The 19,979-nt window shown below is 38.5% G+C and overlaps 1 protein-coding gene across 19 annotated transcripts in view; it reads left to right on the top strand.

The window, feature by feature from the left end:
* Positions 1-19,979, top strand: part of Fur2 (furin-like protease 2) — a 719,646-nt gene that overhangs the window by 686,263 nt on the left and 13,404 nt on the right. For all 19 annotated transcript variants that reach the window (XM_073976168.1, XM_073976161.1, XM_073976169.1 and 16 more), the window contains 3 exons: positions 5,412-5,611; positions 9,956-10,234; positions 10,448-10,698. In XM_073976168.1, the coding sequence (XP_073832269.1) occupies positions 5,412-5,611; positions 9,956-10,234; positions 10,448-10,698 (730 nt within the window). The remainder of the gene's footprint in view (positions 1-5,411; positions 5,612-9,955; positions 10,235-10,447; positions 10,699-19,979) is intronic.

Below are 19,979 nucleotides of genomic sequence, written 5' to 3'. Positions count from 1 at the left end.
TATGAAATGAACAGTGTTGCCGTTTTGATAGGTTTTTCTGGTGTAAGGGAAACAAGGATTCAAGTAAGAGTAATCATTTTATCTGTTGAGGTGGTTTTCCGTATGTTGTCGATAATTTATCCACCAATTTTTACATTTTATTCATCTATTGAATCGTGGATATTTTATCCACCTATTGTTGATCATTTATCAAACAATTTTTCCTAATGCTAGGGATAATTTATCGATGTATCGTGAATAGTTTTTTTCATGTGTTGGCGAGGTTCTAATTCGATATTTTTATAGGTGTAGTATTGCAGATGATGGTGACGTAGGGGATGGAAGATACCAAGGAACGGTTCTGACCGGTTTTAACATGGCATAGCCCAGGATTTATCTTGGTCCCTCTTTCATCTCAAGTGGACACTGACCTCCCCGTGGTGTCACCTGGGGAACTGCCTTTAACACCCGTTAAAGGTAGTCAGCTAACATGTGCCGCGCGTTCACCCATAAGAGCGTTAAAAACTTGGGTGTGGGCGTCGGGTTAGTAAACCTCACCTAGAAAAAACAGACTACTATGAAAACACGAAAGAAAAAAAAAACAAGTCCCTCTAAAGTTGACGAACCCCGCAAACGTTTTAACGACCATAATCTGCGAATCTGCATCTGGAATGTTCGCACTTTTTATAGAGAAGGTGCAGTCTTCGCATTGGCAGACGTACTTGAAAAGTACAAGGCCGATATTACAGTCATACAGGATTGGGAAAGGCGATGGATTGGGAAAGGCGTCACAACAACACCTAAAGGTGACGCACTGTATTATAGCTGCCATGACGTAAAGTATGAGTTTGGTTGCGGATACGTAGTTAGTCGGAGGCTAAAACATCTAGTATCCAGCTTCACCCCAGTGAATGAAAGACTTGCTGCAATTCGAATAAAAGCAAAATTCTTCAACATCTGCTTTATTTACGCTCATGCTCCCACTGAAGAAATGGACGAACAGACCAAAGATATATTTTACGAGCACTAAGTAGAAACATATGACCGTTGCCCTGCCCATGACATTAAAATCATTCTAGGCGATTTTAATGCCAAAATTGGAAAGGAGAATATCTTTGGCATAACAGTCGGGAAATTCAGTCTCCACAGTGACACATCTGACAATGGTATGAGGCTGATAGACTTTGCAGCTGCAAAAAACATGGTAGTTAGCAGTAGGGCACCTGCCTGTCTCAAGATCAAAGAACAAGTAATCAAATTGATCATGTTGTGATAGATGAAAGACGTTCATCGAGCGTGTTGGATATACGATCGTTCCGAGGCGCAAACATTGATTCGAACCACTACCTTGTTGCAGCAAAGGTACGTACCCGTCTAAACGTTGCAAATAAAGCACGAACAGACACAAGGCGGAAGTTGGACATCGATAGGCTGCAAACACAACAGATAATCACAGCATATTCCACTCAACCAGCCCAATTGCTTAATGGGAGCACTCCTTGTCCCGATAACATAACAACACAATGCCAAAATATTGCCCACTCCATGCAAACAGCCGCAAAATCTATACTTGGATTCCAGAGACCTCCACAAAGGAATTCATGGTATGACCAGGAGTGTCGTGCTGCTACCGAAGAGAAAAATGCGGCATATAGAGCTACTTTACAATCAGTAGCAACGCGTAGCGCACGAGAGAGATATCGGGAGAAAAGGAGAGAAAAAAAACGTCTTTTCCGCAAGAAAAAGAGAGAAATGGAAAAGCGGGAATGTGAAAAAATCGAGATGTACAGGAGCCAGTATGAAGTCCGAAGATTCTACCAAAGAGTGAAACATCAAACAGATGACTTTGTTACAATCACACCCTCCTGTAAAGACCAGCAAGGTAATCTGGTAACAGATACAGATAGCGCGCTCAGGTATGGAGGGAACATTTTCCAATCTGCTGGTATCCAATAGTAGCGAAGACGATGATACCACAGATCCAATCCCAGAAGATGGTATAGAATGTATACCACCCGGCCAAGATGAGGTAAAAACAGCAATCAACCGGCTGAAGAATAATAAAGCAGCAGGAGCCGATGGCTTACCAGCCGAGCTGTTTAAAACCGGAGGCGACGCGCTGATAAGATGTATGCATCAGCTAGTTAGCACCATCTGGCAGGAAGAACGCGTACCCGACGATTGGAACATGATCATCCTGTGTCCCGTCCACAAGAAAGGAGATAAGACCGTATGCTCCAACTATAGGGGCATAAATCTTCTCCATATTGCCTATAAGATAGTGTCAGGGATATTGTGCGAACGACAAAAGCCCATGGTGAACGAAATAATTGGACCATACCAATGTGGATTCAGACGTGGCAACTCCGCCATTGTCCAGATATTTACGCTGCTGCAAATCCTTGAGAAGACCCAAGAGATGCAGATCGACACATATCACCTTTTTGTCGATTATAAAGCAGCTTTCGACAGTTCCCTCCGATCACAGGTATTCCATGCAATGTCTGAATTTGGTATCCCCGCAAAGTTCATCCGGCTTTGTAAGATGACTTTAACTGATACTAGGTCCTCAGTTAAAATTGGAAAGAACCTCTCCGAAGAATTTTGTACCAAAAGAGGTTTCAGACAATGAGGCAGCCTTTCGTGTGACCTATTCAACATTTTGCTGGAAAAGGTAATACGAGATGCAAATGTCAAAAGAAATGGCACAATTTACACCAATAGCCACATGTTACCTGCTTATGCTGATGACATAGACATCATGGGACGATCAGTAAAGGAAGTAACTGATACCTTTAGGAAGGTCGAAGCAGAATCTGCGAAAGTGGGTCTGGCGGTAAACGGCGAAAAGACCAAATTGATGGTGTCGACGCGCAAAGCGTCCATAGAGCTCGGACCAACTGTGAAAGTTGGTACTTATAATTTTGAGGTAGTTAAAGACTTCGTCTACCTCGGCACTGCCATAAACACAACAAACAACATTAGTTGTCAAATAAGAAGAAGAATTGTATTAGCCAACATATGCTACTATGGTTTAAATAAGCAATTTAAAAACAAAGCCACATCTCGTCAAACAAAAATAACACTATACAAAACGCTGATGCTGCCCGTGCTAATGTATGGCTCCGAAGCATGGGTACTTGCACAAGCAGATAAGGCAGTACTTGATGTGTTTGAAAGGAAAATTCTTCGAAAGATCTACGGGCCGATTTGCGTTGACGGTGAATATCGACGTCGTATGAACCACGAGCTATATAAGCTATACAAAGACATGAATATAGTTTAACGTATCGAGATGCAACGATTGCGTTGGCTAGGCCATATCATAAGAGTGAGCGATGATGAACCCGCTAAAAAGGCGTATGAATACATGCCACATGGCGGTGCACGCAGAATCGGCAGGCCTAATCTTCGATGGAGCATACAAGTGGACAAAGAAATGAAAAGGCGCGGTATTCCAAAAAGCGAAGCGAAAAACAGAGAGGATTGGAGATCTTTTCTTAGTTCGGTCTATGGAACAAATGTTCTGTAATGAGCCAGCTGAGTAAGTAAGTATTGCAGATATTTTATAAACGTGTTGTGGATAATAGTGTGGACAAATGAGAGTGATGAGTTTCGTCCTACAAACACTAAAGTCTCAATAGTTAGGGAACTTATTCTTCAAATCAACAGTCTAGCAGGTGAGCATAAGTGAAAAAAAGTGGTTAGACCACCTAAATCAATGCAACATTTATACAGGATTAAGTAAATTGTGGACAACCATTAAATCCTTCTCGACTCCGGGAAAATAGGCATAACAGTGACCGATCCTGAAAGTGATAATCCCAAGAAGAGGGTGCTACGCCATATAGGAGCCCTCTCAGACTTGTAGGTACCATTATAAATTACGCTGATCGATATTGCAGATGTCATCCGAAACGCGAAATTATCCAATGCGTTGGGCCACCACGGAATTTCAGTGCTAATGCAATTTATAGATAGCCCACCCATATTGTACCAGAAACCTGGACAGTTGACAAGGTGGTCCCGCTACTGAAGCCAGACAAGGATGCAGCACAGGCGAATCGTACATGCCGATTTCACTCCTGTCGCAGTAGCGAAGGTTCTAGAGGCACTTCTCCTCTCAATGATGAGAAGTAGTCTCAGTATGGATTCCTGAAAATGCGCAGTACTAGAACAGCATTTCACGCCATATCAACACATTTCAGTCGAGGACTGAACCAGAACCGTGCGACCGAACAGTCATGGGCTTTCGATACCGTCAACCATGCTAAGCTGTAAGAGGACATACAGAAATAAAATGTCGAAGATCCGTATGATGATAAAGGGTGGGGTGGAATCTCCGAAATATTTTAACCTCTACCTTTTTGGAATTCCAAACCGTCCAGACGGCATGGATATCGTAATGTATGCGGATAATTGTACAATCTTGGCATTGGGTTATATCGTCGATGAAATATGTGATATACTAAATATCTACATAGCTGACTTAGTGCAATTCTTTCATCTGATGCATATTAGAAAATCCGCTACTAAATATACGGCACACTTTATTAACACACACTGTTTTAACAAAGAAACCATATTGAGTTTGATAGTAATTCGAACGAATTTGAATTCGAATCGTTTTAAGGTAAGGTCGCATTAGGCAAATATTTGTTCCAGCGACCGGCAGTGTGCGCTTACTGAGAGCAAGTGAGCTTAAATAATCCGCTGAAATTTATGCTCACTTGCTTTCACTTAGTGCATACTGCCGGTCGCTGGAGCAAATATTTGCCTAATGCGACCTTACGTTAAGACGATTCGAATTTAAATTCGTGAAACTGGTGATTAAAATATTGGTATGAACATAAATATTGAAACGGCAACACTGAAACGATTTATAAATTAAAGTAAGTCCCAATTTACATTAGGCGAGTTTACTTGCGGCAATTGTCAGTTTGTGGGTGAGAGAGGGAGAGAGACAAAGGGTTACCATATACCTAACCTCTCTCTCCATCAAACTGACAATTGCCGCAAGTAAACTCGCCTAATGTAAACTGGGACTAAACACTATATTCAAAAATATTTTTATGTTCCCATTTACGATTGTTTTATTAGACACTCAGTACTTGACCATTTTTAATGACCACTATTCCTTTTATTAGCATAATTTTGCAAAACAATAGGTAGAACTTTTCCAGTCATCCCAATACCATCTCCATCATTGTCATTTCCACATTTTTTATGGGACAATTCATTTGTCATTTTCCACAGTTATTATTTGTTACGCAAAAGGATGAAGTTTGAGTTTTTTTGAGAACAAAATAAAACGCGAAAAATCAACTTTTGTTTTATTTTCATTTGATTTCTATTGTTTTCTCTGTTAACTTGTTCTGGTTATTCAAAACTTCCATTGTCTGATTTTTTTTTCATTTTTCTCCCCATTGCAGCTATTACAGTGACCGTGGTACTTGTGCCAAATGTTATCTCAGTTGTCATACCTGCAGTGGTCCGCGACGTGATCAATGTGTACAATGTCCCAGTGGCTGGCATTTAGCCGGTGGTGAATGTCACCCGGAATGTCCTGAAGGTTTCTATAAGTCAGAGTTTGGATGTCAAAAGTGTCATCATTATTGTAAAACTTGTAACGGTAAGTTATATAGTTAAGCATAACTCCATGTTCATACATATGTATGTATATAAGTGTGTATATAAACGAAAAAAATGTGATTTGTAATGTGCGTGAATGGTGGTCGCCTCTTGAAATTTATTGCTCGGTGCAAAAAACTACCAACCAAGGTGTGAGATTTGTGGACCTTTTGTAACTCTTTTCTTATTTGTGGGTGATGTGGCAGGTAGAGTCTATTACAGCCATTTCGAAATTGCTCAAAGGTTAAATTCTGTCAATAACTCTCAAAAAGGTGTGAATTGACATTTAATGGAAGTTTTCAGAGTTTTTATGGCAAAAAATATGTCCAACACTTGCACACATCATTGACTGGTAACGGTCGTTTGCTACTAGCTGCAGTTAAAATTAACCTTAAATCTTGCTACTAAATCATATTAGCTTTTTGCAAACAAAGCTAAATTTATGATGCATACTTTAAGGGTTATGTTAAATAGTTAATGTCGAGTTTATGGCTTTTATGGGGTTGACGTATATTAAATCATGTCCTTAAGATAATTTATTGAGAAAACGCATTATACGCAGCAAAGTTTTTCAAGTGAACATATTTTTTGTGTACTGGTATGCCGGAGTTTTATAATTTAAATTAAATCTAAAAAGTTTTAACAGTTGACTCCATGATAAGGACCATTCACTAAAATGAATAAAAAAAGAGTACAAGAGAAAACAAGTGAGCAAAGGCTATAGTCGAGACGGGGACGACTATGTTATACCCTGCACCACTATCCCTGTACATAAGCTTTTAATTTTACATATCTTTAATACAGAAGCAGAGGTATTTGTCATTGCCCCCCATACCAGTTCCTGACATTATTCCGATGTTCGACACAACTTTCGAAAACGACTATCAATGTCAAATGTTTGTTCTTTTGTTGGATTTTTGTTCGTCAAAAGTTCGAAAACGATATCATTTTCGAACATTTGGTGAATGTTTTTTCTTCACAAGAAAAATTGTTTCGAGAAACATTTTTTACTCTGAAAATTTTTTTGTTTCAAAAAATAATTTTATGTTGTTTGTATAAAATTCCCCTTTCATTATCAAGCTCTCTCCTTGGAATATGTCCAACGGAAACAGAAATATCTGGAATGGAAATAAAGTTTCATAAATTGGAAATTCAGATATTCCAGAGTCTTGTTCAACATCACAAGCATTTCACCAAATTTGGTAACGCAATTGCGAGCATTTTAAAGCTCAGGATGTCTTCATTGTTTAAACGCATCCAACCAAAGCTGAAATACTCGTCAGTACAATTCAAATAAACAAATGGGGATGTGCGCCAACCTATTTAGCATCATAATAAAGGTGATAGTTTCCTAATCCATTCACTTTCCTTTTGGAATACGACTACTAAATGCGGAGATATTCGCATAAGAATAAAACTTTGAGTTTTTGTCCAATTAATTTTTTTTGCCCATTTCGACTCTTGAATCTGTCCTACCATCACCAAGCTTAATATGCTCCATTCTCTCTGGGAGCCCTATTAACTACAAAAACTTCGTGGAGATCCTATCACAAAAAAAGGAAAAATGGGATGCATTACAGATTTTTGCGATATCTCCGTTGTTTGACCACCTACGCTAACCTATTTTGCAACAATGTACAGGAAGTCTTATCTTTTTCCATTGACGGGCTTTTCTATTGGAATACGCCTACTAGAAGTGGAGATATTCGCATATGAATAAAACGTTGAATGTTCTCCACATAAGTGTTTTGCCCATTCCGACCGCTGAATATTATCCGACCATCACCAAACTGTATGTAGGGGATGTAAGATACCAAGGAACGGTCCTGACCGGCTTTAACTTGGCAAAGTCCAGGATTTATCTTGGTCCTTCTTTCATCTTAAGTGGACACTGAACTCCCCGTGGTGTCACCTGGGGAACTGCCTTTAACACCCGTTAAAGGTAGTGAGCTAACATGTGCCGCGCGTTCACCCATTACTTACTTACTTACTTAGCTGGCCCATTACAGAACATTTGTTGTATAGGCCGAACTAAGAAAAGATCTCTAATTCTCTCTATTTGTTGCTTCGCTTTCTGGAATACCGCGCCCATTAGAACGTTAAAAACTTGGGTTTGGGCGTCGGGTTAGTAAACCTACCCAAGAAAAAACAGCCTACTATGAAAAAACGAAAGAAAGGAAAAACAAATCCCTCAAAAGTTGACGACCCCCGCAAACGTTTTAAGGACCATGATCTGCGAATCTGCACCTGGAAAGTTCGCACTCTTTATAGAGAAGGTGCAGTTTATGCATTGCCAGATGTACTTGAAAAGTACAAGGCCGACATTACTGTCATACAGGAAATACGATGGAACGGGAAAGGCGTCACAACAACACCTAAAGGTGACGCACTATATTATAGCTCTAATGACACAAAGCATGAGTTTGGTTGCGGATTTTAGTTGGTAGGAGGTTAAAACATCTGGTCTCCAAAGCACTCCTCGTCCCAATAACATATCAGGACAATGGCAAAATATTGCCCACTCCATGCAAACAGCCGCAAAATAGGTACTTGGATACCAGAGACCTCCACCACAATCAGTAGCAACGCGTAGTGCACGAGAGAGGTATCGGGCGAAAAGGAGAGAGGAGAAACTTCTTTTCCGCAGGAAAAAGAGAGAGATGGAAAAGCGGGAGTGTGAACAAATCGAGATGTACAGGAGACAGAATGAAGTCAGAAAATTCTACCAAACAGTGAAACATAAAACTGATGTCTTTGGTACTGGCACATCCTCCTGTAGGGACCAGCAAGGTAATACAGATAGTGTGCTAAGGATATGGAAAGAGCATTTTTCCAAACTGTTGGCATCCAATAGTAGCAAAGTCGACGAAAATACCACAGATTCAATCCCAGAAGATGGTATTGAGTGTATACCACCCGGCCAAGATGAGGTAAAGACAGCGATAAACCGGCTGAAGAATAATAAGGCAGCAGGAGCTGATGGCTTACCAGCTGAGCTATTTAAAACCGGAGGCGACACGCCGATATGGTGTATGCATCAGCTAGTTAGCTCCTTCTGGCAGGAAGAACGCGTACCCGACGATTGGAACCTAAGCATTCTGTGTCCCGTTCATAAGAAAGGAGATAAAACTTTATGCTCCAACTATAAGGGCATAAGTCTTCTCCCTATCGCCTACAAAATAGTGTTAGGGATATTGTGCGAACGACTAAAGCCCATGGTCAACGAAATAATTGGGCCATACCAATGCGGCTTTAGATCTGGCAAGTCCACCATTGACCAGATATTTACCCTGCGGCACATCCTGGAGAAGACCCAAGAGATGCAGATCGACAACTACCACCTTTTTGTCGATTATAAAGCAGCCTTCGACAGCAGGCCTCGTACAATGGTATTCCAAGCCATGTCTGAATTTGGTATCCCCGCAAAGCTCACTCGGCTTTGTAAAATGAATCTAACTGACTCTCCGAAGAGTTGAGATCGGACCAACTGCTGAAGTAAGTTCCTATAATTTTGAGGTAGTAAAAGACTTCGTATACCTCGGCACTGCCGTAAACACAACTAACGACATCAGTTGTGAAATAAAACGAAGAATTGTATAGGCCAACAGATGCTACTTTGGCTTAAGTAAGCACTTCAAAAACAAAACCACAACACGTCAAGCAAAAATGACGCTTTACAAAACACTGATACTACCCGTGCTGATGTATGGTTCCGAAGCCTAAGTACTTGAGCAAGCATATAAGGCAGTGCTTGGCGTGTTTGAGAGAAAAGTTCTTCGAAAGATCTACGTATGAACCACGAGCTGTATCTGCCATACAACGACATCAGTATAGTTAAACATATCGAGATACAGCGATTGTCTTGGCTAGGCCATATCATAAGAATAAGCGATGATGAACCCGCTAAAAAGCCGTATAAATTCGAGCCACATGGCGGTGCACTCAGAATTGGCAGGCCAAAGAATATATGGCGCAAACAAGTGGATGAGGAGATGACAAGGCGCGATATTCCAGAAAGCGAAGCTCTAAACAGAGAGATGGAGATCTTTTCTTAGTTCGGTCTATGGAACAAATGTTCTGTAATGGGCCAGTAGAAAACATCTATGTCTCATTCGAATTAAAACTTGTTTACGAGAAAGTGATATTCTTCAGGTAGCATATTCCACTTCTCCTAGAAATAAGCCTTGATGTGACAAAAGAGCTTAGTACTTTTCACTATAATACAATTCGTGGTGGAGGGTATAAAAAGTTCGTCTCGGACGAACTTAATGCCATTCTTACTTGTCCTTTTTTTCAATACACATTTAAAATAAATTAAATTTTTTTTGCTCTTTCTTTTACACAGACGCTGGACCATTAGCCTGCACATCATGTCCTGCCCACTTTATGTTGGATGGTGGCCTCTGCATGGAATGTTTGGGTTCACAATACTATGATTCACCAACTCAAACGTGTAAAACATGTCATGAATCGTGTCGTTCATGTACAGGACCGGGCCAGTATTCGTGTCAAACTTGTGCCTTCCCATTGCATTTGGATCGCTTGAATAATCAGTGTGTGCCGTGTTGTGCCAACGATGCATCGCCGGAAGATCAGTCATGCTGTCATTGTGACAAGGATACCGGTAGGTGTTTAACGGACAATATACGTATACATATACACATAGCGATAGCTATTGGTTTTAAGTTAGAATCCAATGTTAAATATACATTGATAAAATTTAAAATATAGTTAAAATATGTTTTTAATAAAACATCCGAAATTACTTAGGCCTTGTGTTTCCTTAAATTCCTTACTCCTTGGTTAACAAATTAAATTATTCTTCCTTTATTTTAAGGTGGTTGCATTAATGCCTCACCCGCTGGCAAACGTCGCATTGCTGCTGCTGCCGAACAACAACAATTTGGCAGTTCTTATGGCAATAGTGGTGGTCTCTATGGTAACCTTTTAGATGATTCGGATGGAACAACAGGTGTTAGTGGTTTATTCGCACGTGTCGGTTCACCTTTAACAACTATCACAGCAATTGCGGTTGCTGCCTGTCTTCTCATTGTTACTGTATTTGCTGTCATATTTGCCGTCTTACAGGTTAGTATTAAGTTCTTATACTATGTAGTTACTCTAAAGCTCTTTGCCTGCTCGCTCACTAACTAAGACAAACACCTAAAACCAGACATGTTTCTTCCAAACCACACACATGTAACAAACCCATAACTAGAAATGTTGGCCGTTTAGACCACAAATTGTTGGTTTGGGTGGATGGATGTAAGAAGATGAAAGTTTGTACAAAATTTTAAATCCCAAGGAGTTTTGTAGACAAATCAAAATGCGGATTATGGCAATACATGGGTGGCGTCGTACAAATGTGTGTGTATGTTCATTGTTCATGTATGTAGCGAAAGCATAACGAAAGGATATTCCTCGAATATGCAGGTTGTCATTGCTACATCATCCTATTATTTTTGATTCGATTGTATGAAACATGCATTCCCTTTTTTCTCTGTGTGTTTCACACTTCACCGTGTTGTGATACCACCTTTCAATGGTTAAATCCTACATCATGTCCTTTCTATGTCCTGTGGCTTTTTTCCTGTTGTAATGGTGGTTAAGTGGTATGGGGTTTTATGTGTGATAGCTATGTGCTATTGTCTCGTACAAGGATTACTGTAACAACTTGTTTATAACGACAGCTTTGTTGTTGTGCATAGCAGCATCTATTTGTTGTATGGTGTCAAAGTCAAAAATTTGTTGACATTATTATGGGATTTAATACAAAAGAATATTTTAAATATGTTTAATATTGGATACATGCGTATTGTTATCATCGTTTTCTACCGACAGAGTAAAGGCGGAGACACATAAAGAAATGTCTAATAGATTGCCCTTTGTCTTTTAGTATTTTACCAGAAATAAATACAGAGGCCTTTAAGCCCGAGACACATAAGCAACATGAAATTCTTGCTTATGGTATATCTGCTAAAAAAAAAAAAACAACTGACAGATCCATGTCTTACTTGATCTACATATGTTCTCTTTCTACACATGGCTTAAGCGGACTTGGATTCTTCAACAAAAGTCGTACCAATAACCTAGCATATCATCGAACCAATTGCTTAAGAGCACTTACTTACTTAGATGGCTGTTATACTGAGCAGAACGTTTTGTTTCATAAGCCAAACTAAGAATAGATTTCCAAACGCACAAATCTTCTACTATACTACCCCAATTTTGAGTGTTACTTTTTTGTGATTCATAATCAACTTGGCTTTTCCATCGGAGTTTTGGCCTCGTATTCACATGACTTTCTGTTGGAACATCTTTATCCATCCTGCGAACATGTTTACTTCTCCAATTTTGAATGCCATGTTTTGTGATATAATCTTCAATTTAGTCTTTCCGTCGGAGGTTTGGGCATCCTTGTATTCATATGCCAATATGTTCATACGACGACAGTGTTAACTGTCCATAAATTGTTCGACGAATTTTTTTCGCTCCATACATAAGTTTGGATTTTGAACTGTTTACTTAGACCAAAGTGAGCATCTGTTGGATCATATTATTCTTGTCTTTATTTAAAACTAATGCTGTTTGTTTTATTTATGGCAGTGCCGAGGTAAATAAAGTCATTAACTTCAAAATGTTTAAGTTTCAACTTTCACAGATGGTCCGACTCTACCAAACTCAGACATAGCTTGGAACACATTTGATCTTACTGGGCTGTCGGTGGTGGCTATATAGTAGACGGATTGGTATTATATGTCAATCTGTTTTTATTGACTCCTTTAACAATAGGTTTTAGTCGCACACACCATACACCCGACAGCACTTTATATACACTCTGATAAAGTGTATGGACTTCATTTTGATTCCTGAACATCTCGTATTTTTCGCGCTTAAGTTTTGAAAGGTCTGATAATTAGCTTCTTCCCTTCTCCCGATACATTTCCGTTGCGCTTCGTGTTGCTACATACATCAGGCTTTCCCTGTGTGCCGCAGTCTTTACTTCAGTAGCCTTGCAAAGTACATCCTCCTCTGTATAGAGTCCGTACATTCCACGTGCAGATTCGCAGATCATGGTCTTTAAGAGGTTTGAGGGTTGTCAAGTTTAGAGGGGTTTGTTTTTTCATAGTAGGTTACTTTCTTATAGGGGCGCGGCGCTTGTTAGCTCACTACATTTAACTGGTATTAAAGGCAGTTCCTCAGGTGGTACAACGGGGAGGTCAGTGACAAAAAGAGTCAGAACGGAAATCAACCACTCCTGTTATTGTTTTACCCTCCACCATAGTATGGAGGGTATATACATTTTGTTTTTCTGTTTTTAACGCATAGAAATAACCATTTGCGCCCCTAGGTTAGGTTTGGGGATCTGTAGCCAATATATATATTGACTACGCCACTCGGAGACCTTTCAGTCCATTGTCATCATCCATAAAGTAGAAAGAGAAAAGACAAAAGAAGAGATACGAGAGAAAAATAAAGAAAAAGAGAGTGGGGTTGGGAAAGTAATAAAAAATGGATAATTAAAGATGAAAATGTAATAAAGAAAAGGAGGATGGTTTATTTGGTGATGGTAGAAAACTGGCAGAGAGGTATGTAGTTACGCTTATGGGTTGCGCCGTCCCAGCCAATTAAAATTTTTGATTATGTTATATATGATTGTTGGTTCTATGTTTGAGTAGAAGGTTAAGCTTGGAGGACAGCATAATCCTGTTAAACTATATTGTTTTCGAATTAGCATCCGGCAACGACATAAAATATGCTCAATAGTCTCCGTTTCCTCCTCATCCTCACAGAGCCTGCAATATTCCACGCCATCATCCTGCCATTTGCCGATAAAAGCTCGGATGTTGCAATGACCGGTAATGACCCCCGTCAATACCCTGATTTCAGATTTGCTCAAATTTAAGAGTGAACTTGTTCTGTTTGTTGACAGAGTCGGCCAAATGTCGAACCCTTCCTTGGCTCGTTCTTCAAAGAACGTCTCCACTCTCCGAAAAAGGTGACAAATGGGTGGTTTGATTGAATCAGTGATTGCTAGACTTGTTGATTGGGATCCATGTCTTGCCAGTTCATCTGCTTTCTCGTTTCCCATAATGTCACAGTGTCCCGGTACCCAACAGAGTCGGACAGCGTTTGTGAAGTTCACCAAAGCAGTTCTACACTCAAGAACGGCCTCAGACTTGATGTTGGAGGATTTGATGGTTTTAAGAGCCGGCTGACTATCAACGAAGATAGTCACCGGTTCAAAGATTTCTGCATCCAGACTTTTGATCAACTCTGCAGCCATTCTGATCGCGAAGATTTCGGCTTGGAAAACAACAATTTGCGCCCCTATAAAGTATATATATTTTTGATCAGGGTAAAATTCTGAGTCGATCCATCCGTCTGTGGTAATCACTCTAGCCTCAACAAAAATTGAGATAGGATGGTGCAATTTTGGGACGATGTGTCTTTTGTTTGGATATCAAGTTCTAATATCCGCTATATCGGTCTACGTCTTGGTGTGGCCCCCTTATAACGGCATCGCCCGATTGCAGGTAATTTTTACAGTTTATCACTGAACTACCTGTAGTTTCACACTAGAGATTCCCTGCAATCATGAAAGTTCTCGGCCAAAAATTGTTAACACAGGTCCATGTTACTTCGGCTTTCCTTTTTTACTTGCAAAAATCGTCGGTCATTAAGCTCGACTCCAACGAGAAATTAATTAAAATCATCGCCCTAATTGGCAAAATTTTCAAATAAATAAAAATCAGCTTGAGTCAGTCTGGGATTTGTTATCACGGTGTGTGTTAGCGTTCAGCGCCAAAACTCATATCTTCCAAGAGCTGCGCTAAGCGTTTGTCATGGAAGCCATACAGAAAACGCGACAAAATCGATTGGTTGTCAATGAGAGTCGCACCTAAAATTTTCTGTGCGACATTTTTGCAGAGCATTTCAAAAGTGAAAAACGTCATCTTGTGGTACTTTTATAGCGGCTCTTAAATAAAGGACGAAAAGGACATTGATGGAAGCGAGCTAGAAGGTTGACGTGTTCTACGAAAATAATCCTCATTCGATTTGACTAATCTCAAAAATATGCTAAAGCAACAGCTAACAAAGATATAACGCTCATTTCTGAGGGCTTATAGGGTTTCCAGCAAAATATTCATCACGCCAGAACTCGAAAGTTCGACTCACGGTGGATCTGCCCTGGGGGTTCTTAATATACTCACCAAGGACATCCATCCCCAAAAGGAATTATCTCTTCCCCAAAATTTGTGTTCACAGTGTTAGTTACAGAATTCCACTACTGATGAAGATTTGTGGCGAACTCGGAAACAATACAAATTTCTTTTTTTTCGAAAATCAATTTTAACTACCTTAGAAAATGTTCCTATTTTCATATCGATTCTAATGCCGGGCATACACTATGGGCATGCAGGACAGCAACCGATGAACCCTTGTGTAAGTGTGTGATTGAATAGTGTGTGGCATTCCTTCAATCCATATTGCAAAAATGATGAATTTTCCTCCAGAACTCGATTTTGGGTGGAAGTTTTCCAAATTTTTAATTTCCTCACAAATAATATTTGTTGTGTTTGGTTTTGTATCGTTTGCCTTATTCATTTTGATGCTTTTGTTATCGTTTGGCTATAGGCTTTTTATAAATAAAAATCGATGTTGTGATTTTTAATGATTTCTTTTATTTCCAATATTTCGATTGGAATCTCCAATCATCATCAGGGAACTACAAATGTATACATATATCAGCAAAGAGTTTTACAAAAAATACCAATTGCAAACTTACCCAGTTGTTCGGGTAACTAGGGAATAACTAGCAATTTTGCTGGCTACTGGTAAACACCCCTAGTTACCGCCCAATCTACTCGCAATGTTATAGACTGGTGAATTTAACATGGGGATGTCATAGGAAGGGGTCTATTGCCCCCTCACTGCATTACCAGTAACCAGGCAATTCGATAGTCTGGAAAATCAATTGTCCCTTCATTGCATTACCAGTAACCAGGTAATTGGATAGTCTTGGGAAACTCAATTGTCCCTTCATTGCATTACCAGTAACCAGTTAAATCGATAGTTAGAAATAATAGCCAAAATTACTAGTATGTTTTAATCAGTTAAATGGGTAAATGCTTAACGTGTAACGGATATTATATCAGTTTAAAAAATATAATTATAACAGTTAATCTGTATATGCGCTAACCACGCTTTATTTAATTACACGACGTGTATATACATACATATATCACAAAGGACAATTTAATGTTAATCTTTTGATTCTTGTTATTGAAACTTGTGTGTGAATCCATGAACTAGAACTGTATATTTGGTCCTGGGAATGTTCATCTCAAGTGTCCTTCAGATAATTCCGAAGTACCTGAAATAAAATGTACAAAATAATGAGATAATAAAAAATCTATTGTCCCAAAAATATCGATACTTACCAAATATTCTTCTGTTCTCCACGTTTGTTGTATCTTCAGTTAACAACAAATTTTTGCACATCAACGCATCAAAATAAGTCTTTTATAAATTCAGAAAAAAATTAAATTAAATTGACATTTTTCTAGTTTGTTTTGAAAAAGAGAAATAATAATTTTGAAAAGAGATTACAAGAGAGAAACATTGTTGATTACACTATCCATCGGTAGTCTATAAAATAGTCAATATATTACACTCCGCATTACCAGTAACTAGTGAATTGACAGGGCAGGCATGGAAGCCCATTTCAAGTGACAAAGCAAGCTATAGACCATTTTGTGTGCCATTTTTGGGTGTAAAGTAACCAGGATCAATGAGTAACTAGTTACATAACTATGTCAAAGTAGACTATTGCTATTTCTTGAACAACTGGGTACTTAAAGAGAGTTAACGTTGTGTAATTGTCAGCGAACTTACTTTAACTAATGTTTGTCAGATTTGTATTTGTTAACTATGTGTCTGTAAATATGAGCACAGTTGTCAGTATCAGTTTTGTAGTTAAGTCTTATATTGGTAGGAGTGTTAATTATGTGTAGCATCTCAAGAGTGAATCGTTTTTGGTAGTTGTTCTCTTGCGTGAGAACTTTGACATCATTAAAATCAGGGGTATGCCCCGTCAATGTACAATGAGCAGCCAATGCCGTCTTTTGCTCTATAGGTTTATTCTGTGCTTTATGGTCAGATTTATGTGCGGATATCCTTGTCTTTAATTTCGTTTTAGTAGTGCCAACATATACCTTCTGGCATATGTTGGACTTGTCACCCTTGCAATTTATACGGTATACTAGGTTAGACTTTTCTTCGTCATTTACTTTATTTTTCAATTTGCTAAACACGTTGTTCAGTGTGTTGGTAGATTTAAATGCCAGCTCGTATTTGGTATGGTCATATATATTTGCATCTTTTAGCCTTTCTGAAAAACCCCGTATATACGTCATAGGTTTATATATTTTCTCGCCGGTTTCTCGTGGTTTCTCTGTTTTTTCATTGGTTGCGCGTCTTATAAGACAGTCAATAATAAATAATGGAAAATCGTTTTTATGTAGAGTTTCCCTAATTTTATGTAGATTTTGTGTATGAAATTCTGTATCGCTAATGTCTAATACTCTTTTTATGAAATTGGTTGCTGTGTTGACTATAGTTCTTCTTGGATGTTTTGAGGTGTAGTTAATCAGTCTCCCTGACGCCGTAGGTTTCTGGTACCAGTCAAGTTTAAGTTGGGTTTCATTTCTAATAACTAATGCATCCAGATATGGTAGTTTGTTGTCTCGTTCCATCTCCATGGTAAATTGTATATGTGGGTTGAAAGAGTTAAGAATGTCCATATTTTCCATGATTTCATCTTTCTTCATTATCGTAAAAATATCATCGACGTACTTCGTCAATATCTTAGGTTTTGTGCGCATTTTCTTGATTGATGAGTCCAGTAACAGTTCCATTATAATATCGGCTACAACGGGGGAGGCGGGAGAACCCATTGGCATGCCTTTATTTTGTTTGTAAAACTTATCGTCATAAATGAAATATCTTGTATCCTTAATACACAGTGTCAAAATATTCATAAATAGTTCCTTAGGAATCGTCGTATGTGTTTTTATTGTATCCCACTTATCTTCTATGGTGTTTAATGCTAGATTTACAGGGATGCTGGGAAAAAGCGATACCACGTCAAATGAAATAAGGATTTCGTCAGTAAGTATTTGTATGCTATCGATTCTGGTCTTGAAGTCTTTCGCGTCCTTTACGTTGTAGATCGAGTTCGCTGTCAAATGCTTTAATATATCTACCACATACCTACAGAGAGCATTAGCAGGGGAGTTGATTGTGGAACAAATTGGCCTTAGAGGGTTACCATCCTTGTGTATTTTAGGTAAGCCATAGAGTCTAGGTGCGGTAGACGTTTTATTCAAAAGTTTGTATTTTTCTGCATCGTTGATAATGTTTAGTTTATAAAGTTTTTCCACAATCAAATTGTTCTTATTTTGAAGAATGTTTGTTGGGTCCCTTTTTAGCCGTCTATAAGTGCATATATCTCCTACGATTGTTGCCATTTTTAATTGGTAGTCTTTTTTGTTCATAGCCACAGTTTTACCCCCCTTGTCGGCATTAACAATAATTATGTCAGTATTTTGTTTTAAGAAGGTTCTGCATCGACCCACTGCGTTAAGTATTTGTTTGTCTCTCGCGGGCAGTGTTGTTGTTGTTTTCTTCTTCATGTGTTCGTCTATGAGTGTTACTAATTTTGTTCTCGCGATCTCTTGTTTTTCTTTATCGTCGATTGTTTGTATGCAGTCCTCTCCTTCTGCAATAATGTCAAACAATGGAAACGTTTTTGTTGTTGTTGCTATTTTGATTTCAATCCTGCCAAAACTACTCCCAAATACATTGACAATAATTGTAATAGTATTAGTAAATTTTTAAGTTTTTGTCAATGTATTTGGGAGTAGTTTTGGCAGGATTGAAATCAAAATAGTTTTGATTTTGTAAATGAACCCCTTTCAATCCGATGAATTTTGTTTATTTTCCAAGTAACCAACAAATAATTTTTGAAAACAACAAATATTATTTGTGAGGAAATTAAAAAAATTGGAAAACTTCAACCCAAAATCGAGTTTTGGAGGAAAATTCATCATTTTTGGAATATGGATTGAAGGAATGCCACACATTATTCAATCACACACGTACACAAGGGTTCATCGGTTGCTGTCCTGCATGCCCATGGTGTATGCCCGACATTACAAATGCTGTCCTGCATGCCCATAGTGTATGCCCGGCATTAAGGTCACAATTTCCATTAAAAAATTGAAATGGAATTGTCAATTCCAATTTTTTGTTTTTACAATAATTAAAACGATTTTCTTTGTTTACGCTCCAAAAGTTTTGGACCTTACTCCACTACCTTGCCTTCTTTTCCTAATCAAAATGTTTTTCCACTAATTAATTTAAAGGCCTCTTTTTCTCCATTAATCAGCAATTACGTGATTTCTTTTATTAAAACATTTATTTTTTTATTCCCTTCTCCGCTGCATGTCAGAAGAAGAAAACAAAATTAATCGAAGCTAAAACCGTACCTGACAATTAATCGATAAATCACATTAATGTGAAATGTCAACCTTAAATTACCATATAAATTTCTTACAAAATACATAGACCTATATTTATAAATGTATGTGTGAATACCTTTTACAAAATTGTGTAAAGGAGAAAAAGTTAAAAAGATGAATTTATTATCCTGCTTTTTAACGGCAAAACGAAAAAAGGCAATCCATTTTGTCACTTTATATTTTGTTATTGTATTGGTACCCTTCTTGACGACAAAAAAAGTGGTAGCTACGCCTGCCATTAAGGAAAGGCCTACTACTCTGCTCTTGGTAAAATCTTCCATAACAATTTTACAATTTCCTTTAAAATATCGACTCAATAACTTCTCATTCTTCTTATATGTGCCTGAAAAAAAGGGATAAAATATGCAAATATGTATTGAGTTTGTTTTTTTCATAATATGCATCCATCCACCCACTCACTAACTCATTTTTCAGGCTTCGATGTGTTTCTTTTAAGGTTTTTTTGTTTGCTTCTTCCAAATGGGCCAGGGGTTTATGTGCTTGGTAATGGAAGTGACATCAAGTACTAAAGTAATGACAAAAACGTTTCGTAGGCAATTTGTCAAATGAGAATGTGTGCGTGTGTGTGAGTGCCTGCGAAAAGACCCTCTACGTATACACATGTGTGTAGCACTCTGTGTTAAAGGATCCAATCGAGATGGCTTTGTAAGAAAGGGCCTATATTTGCCCAAAAGGATTGTTTGGTTGTGTGACACGTAATATTTTTTTGCCCACGAATGGTGTATTCAGTTTGAGTAGACTTTAATAGGGATCGTGGATCAT

The sequence above is a fragment of the Musca autumnalis genome, unplaced genomic scaffold (genome assembly GCF_047663935.1).
Source record: "Musca autumnalis isolate F117 unplaced genomic scaffold, ASM4766393v1 scaffold_3, whole genome shotgun sequence".
Taxonomy (NCBI): Eukaryota; Metazoa; Arthropoda; class Insecta; order Diptera; family Muscidae; genus Musca; species Musca autumnalis.
Note: the sequence above shows the minus strand (reverse complement) of the source record. Positions and strands in the feature narration are given on the sequence as shown.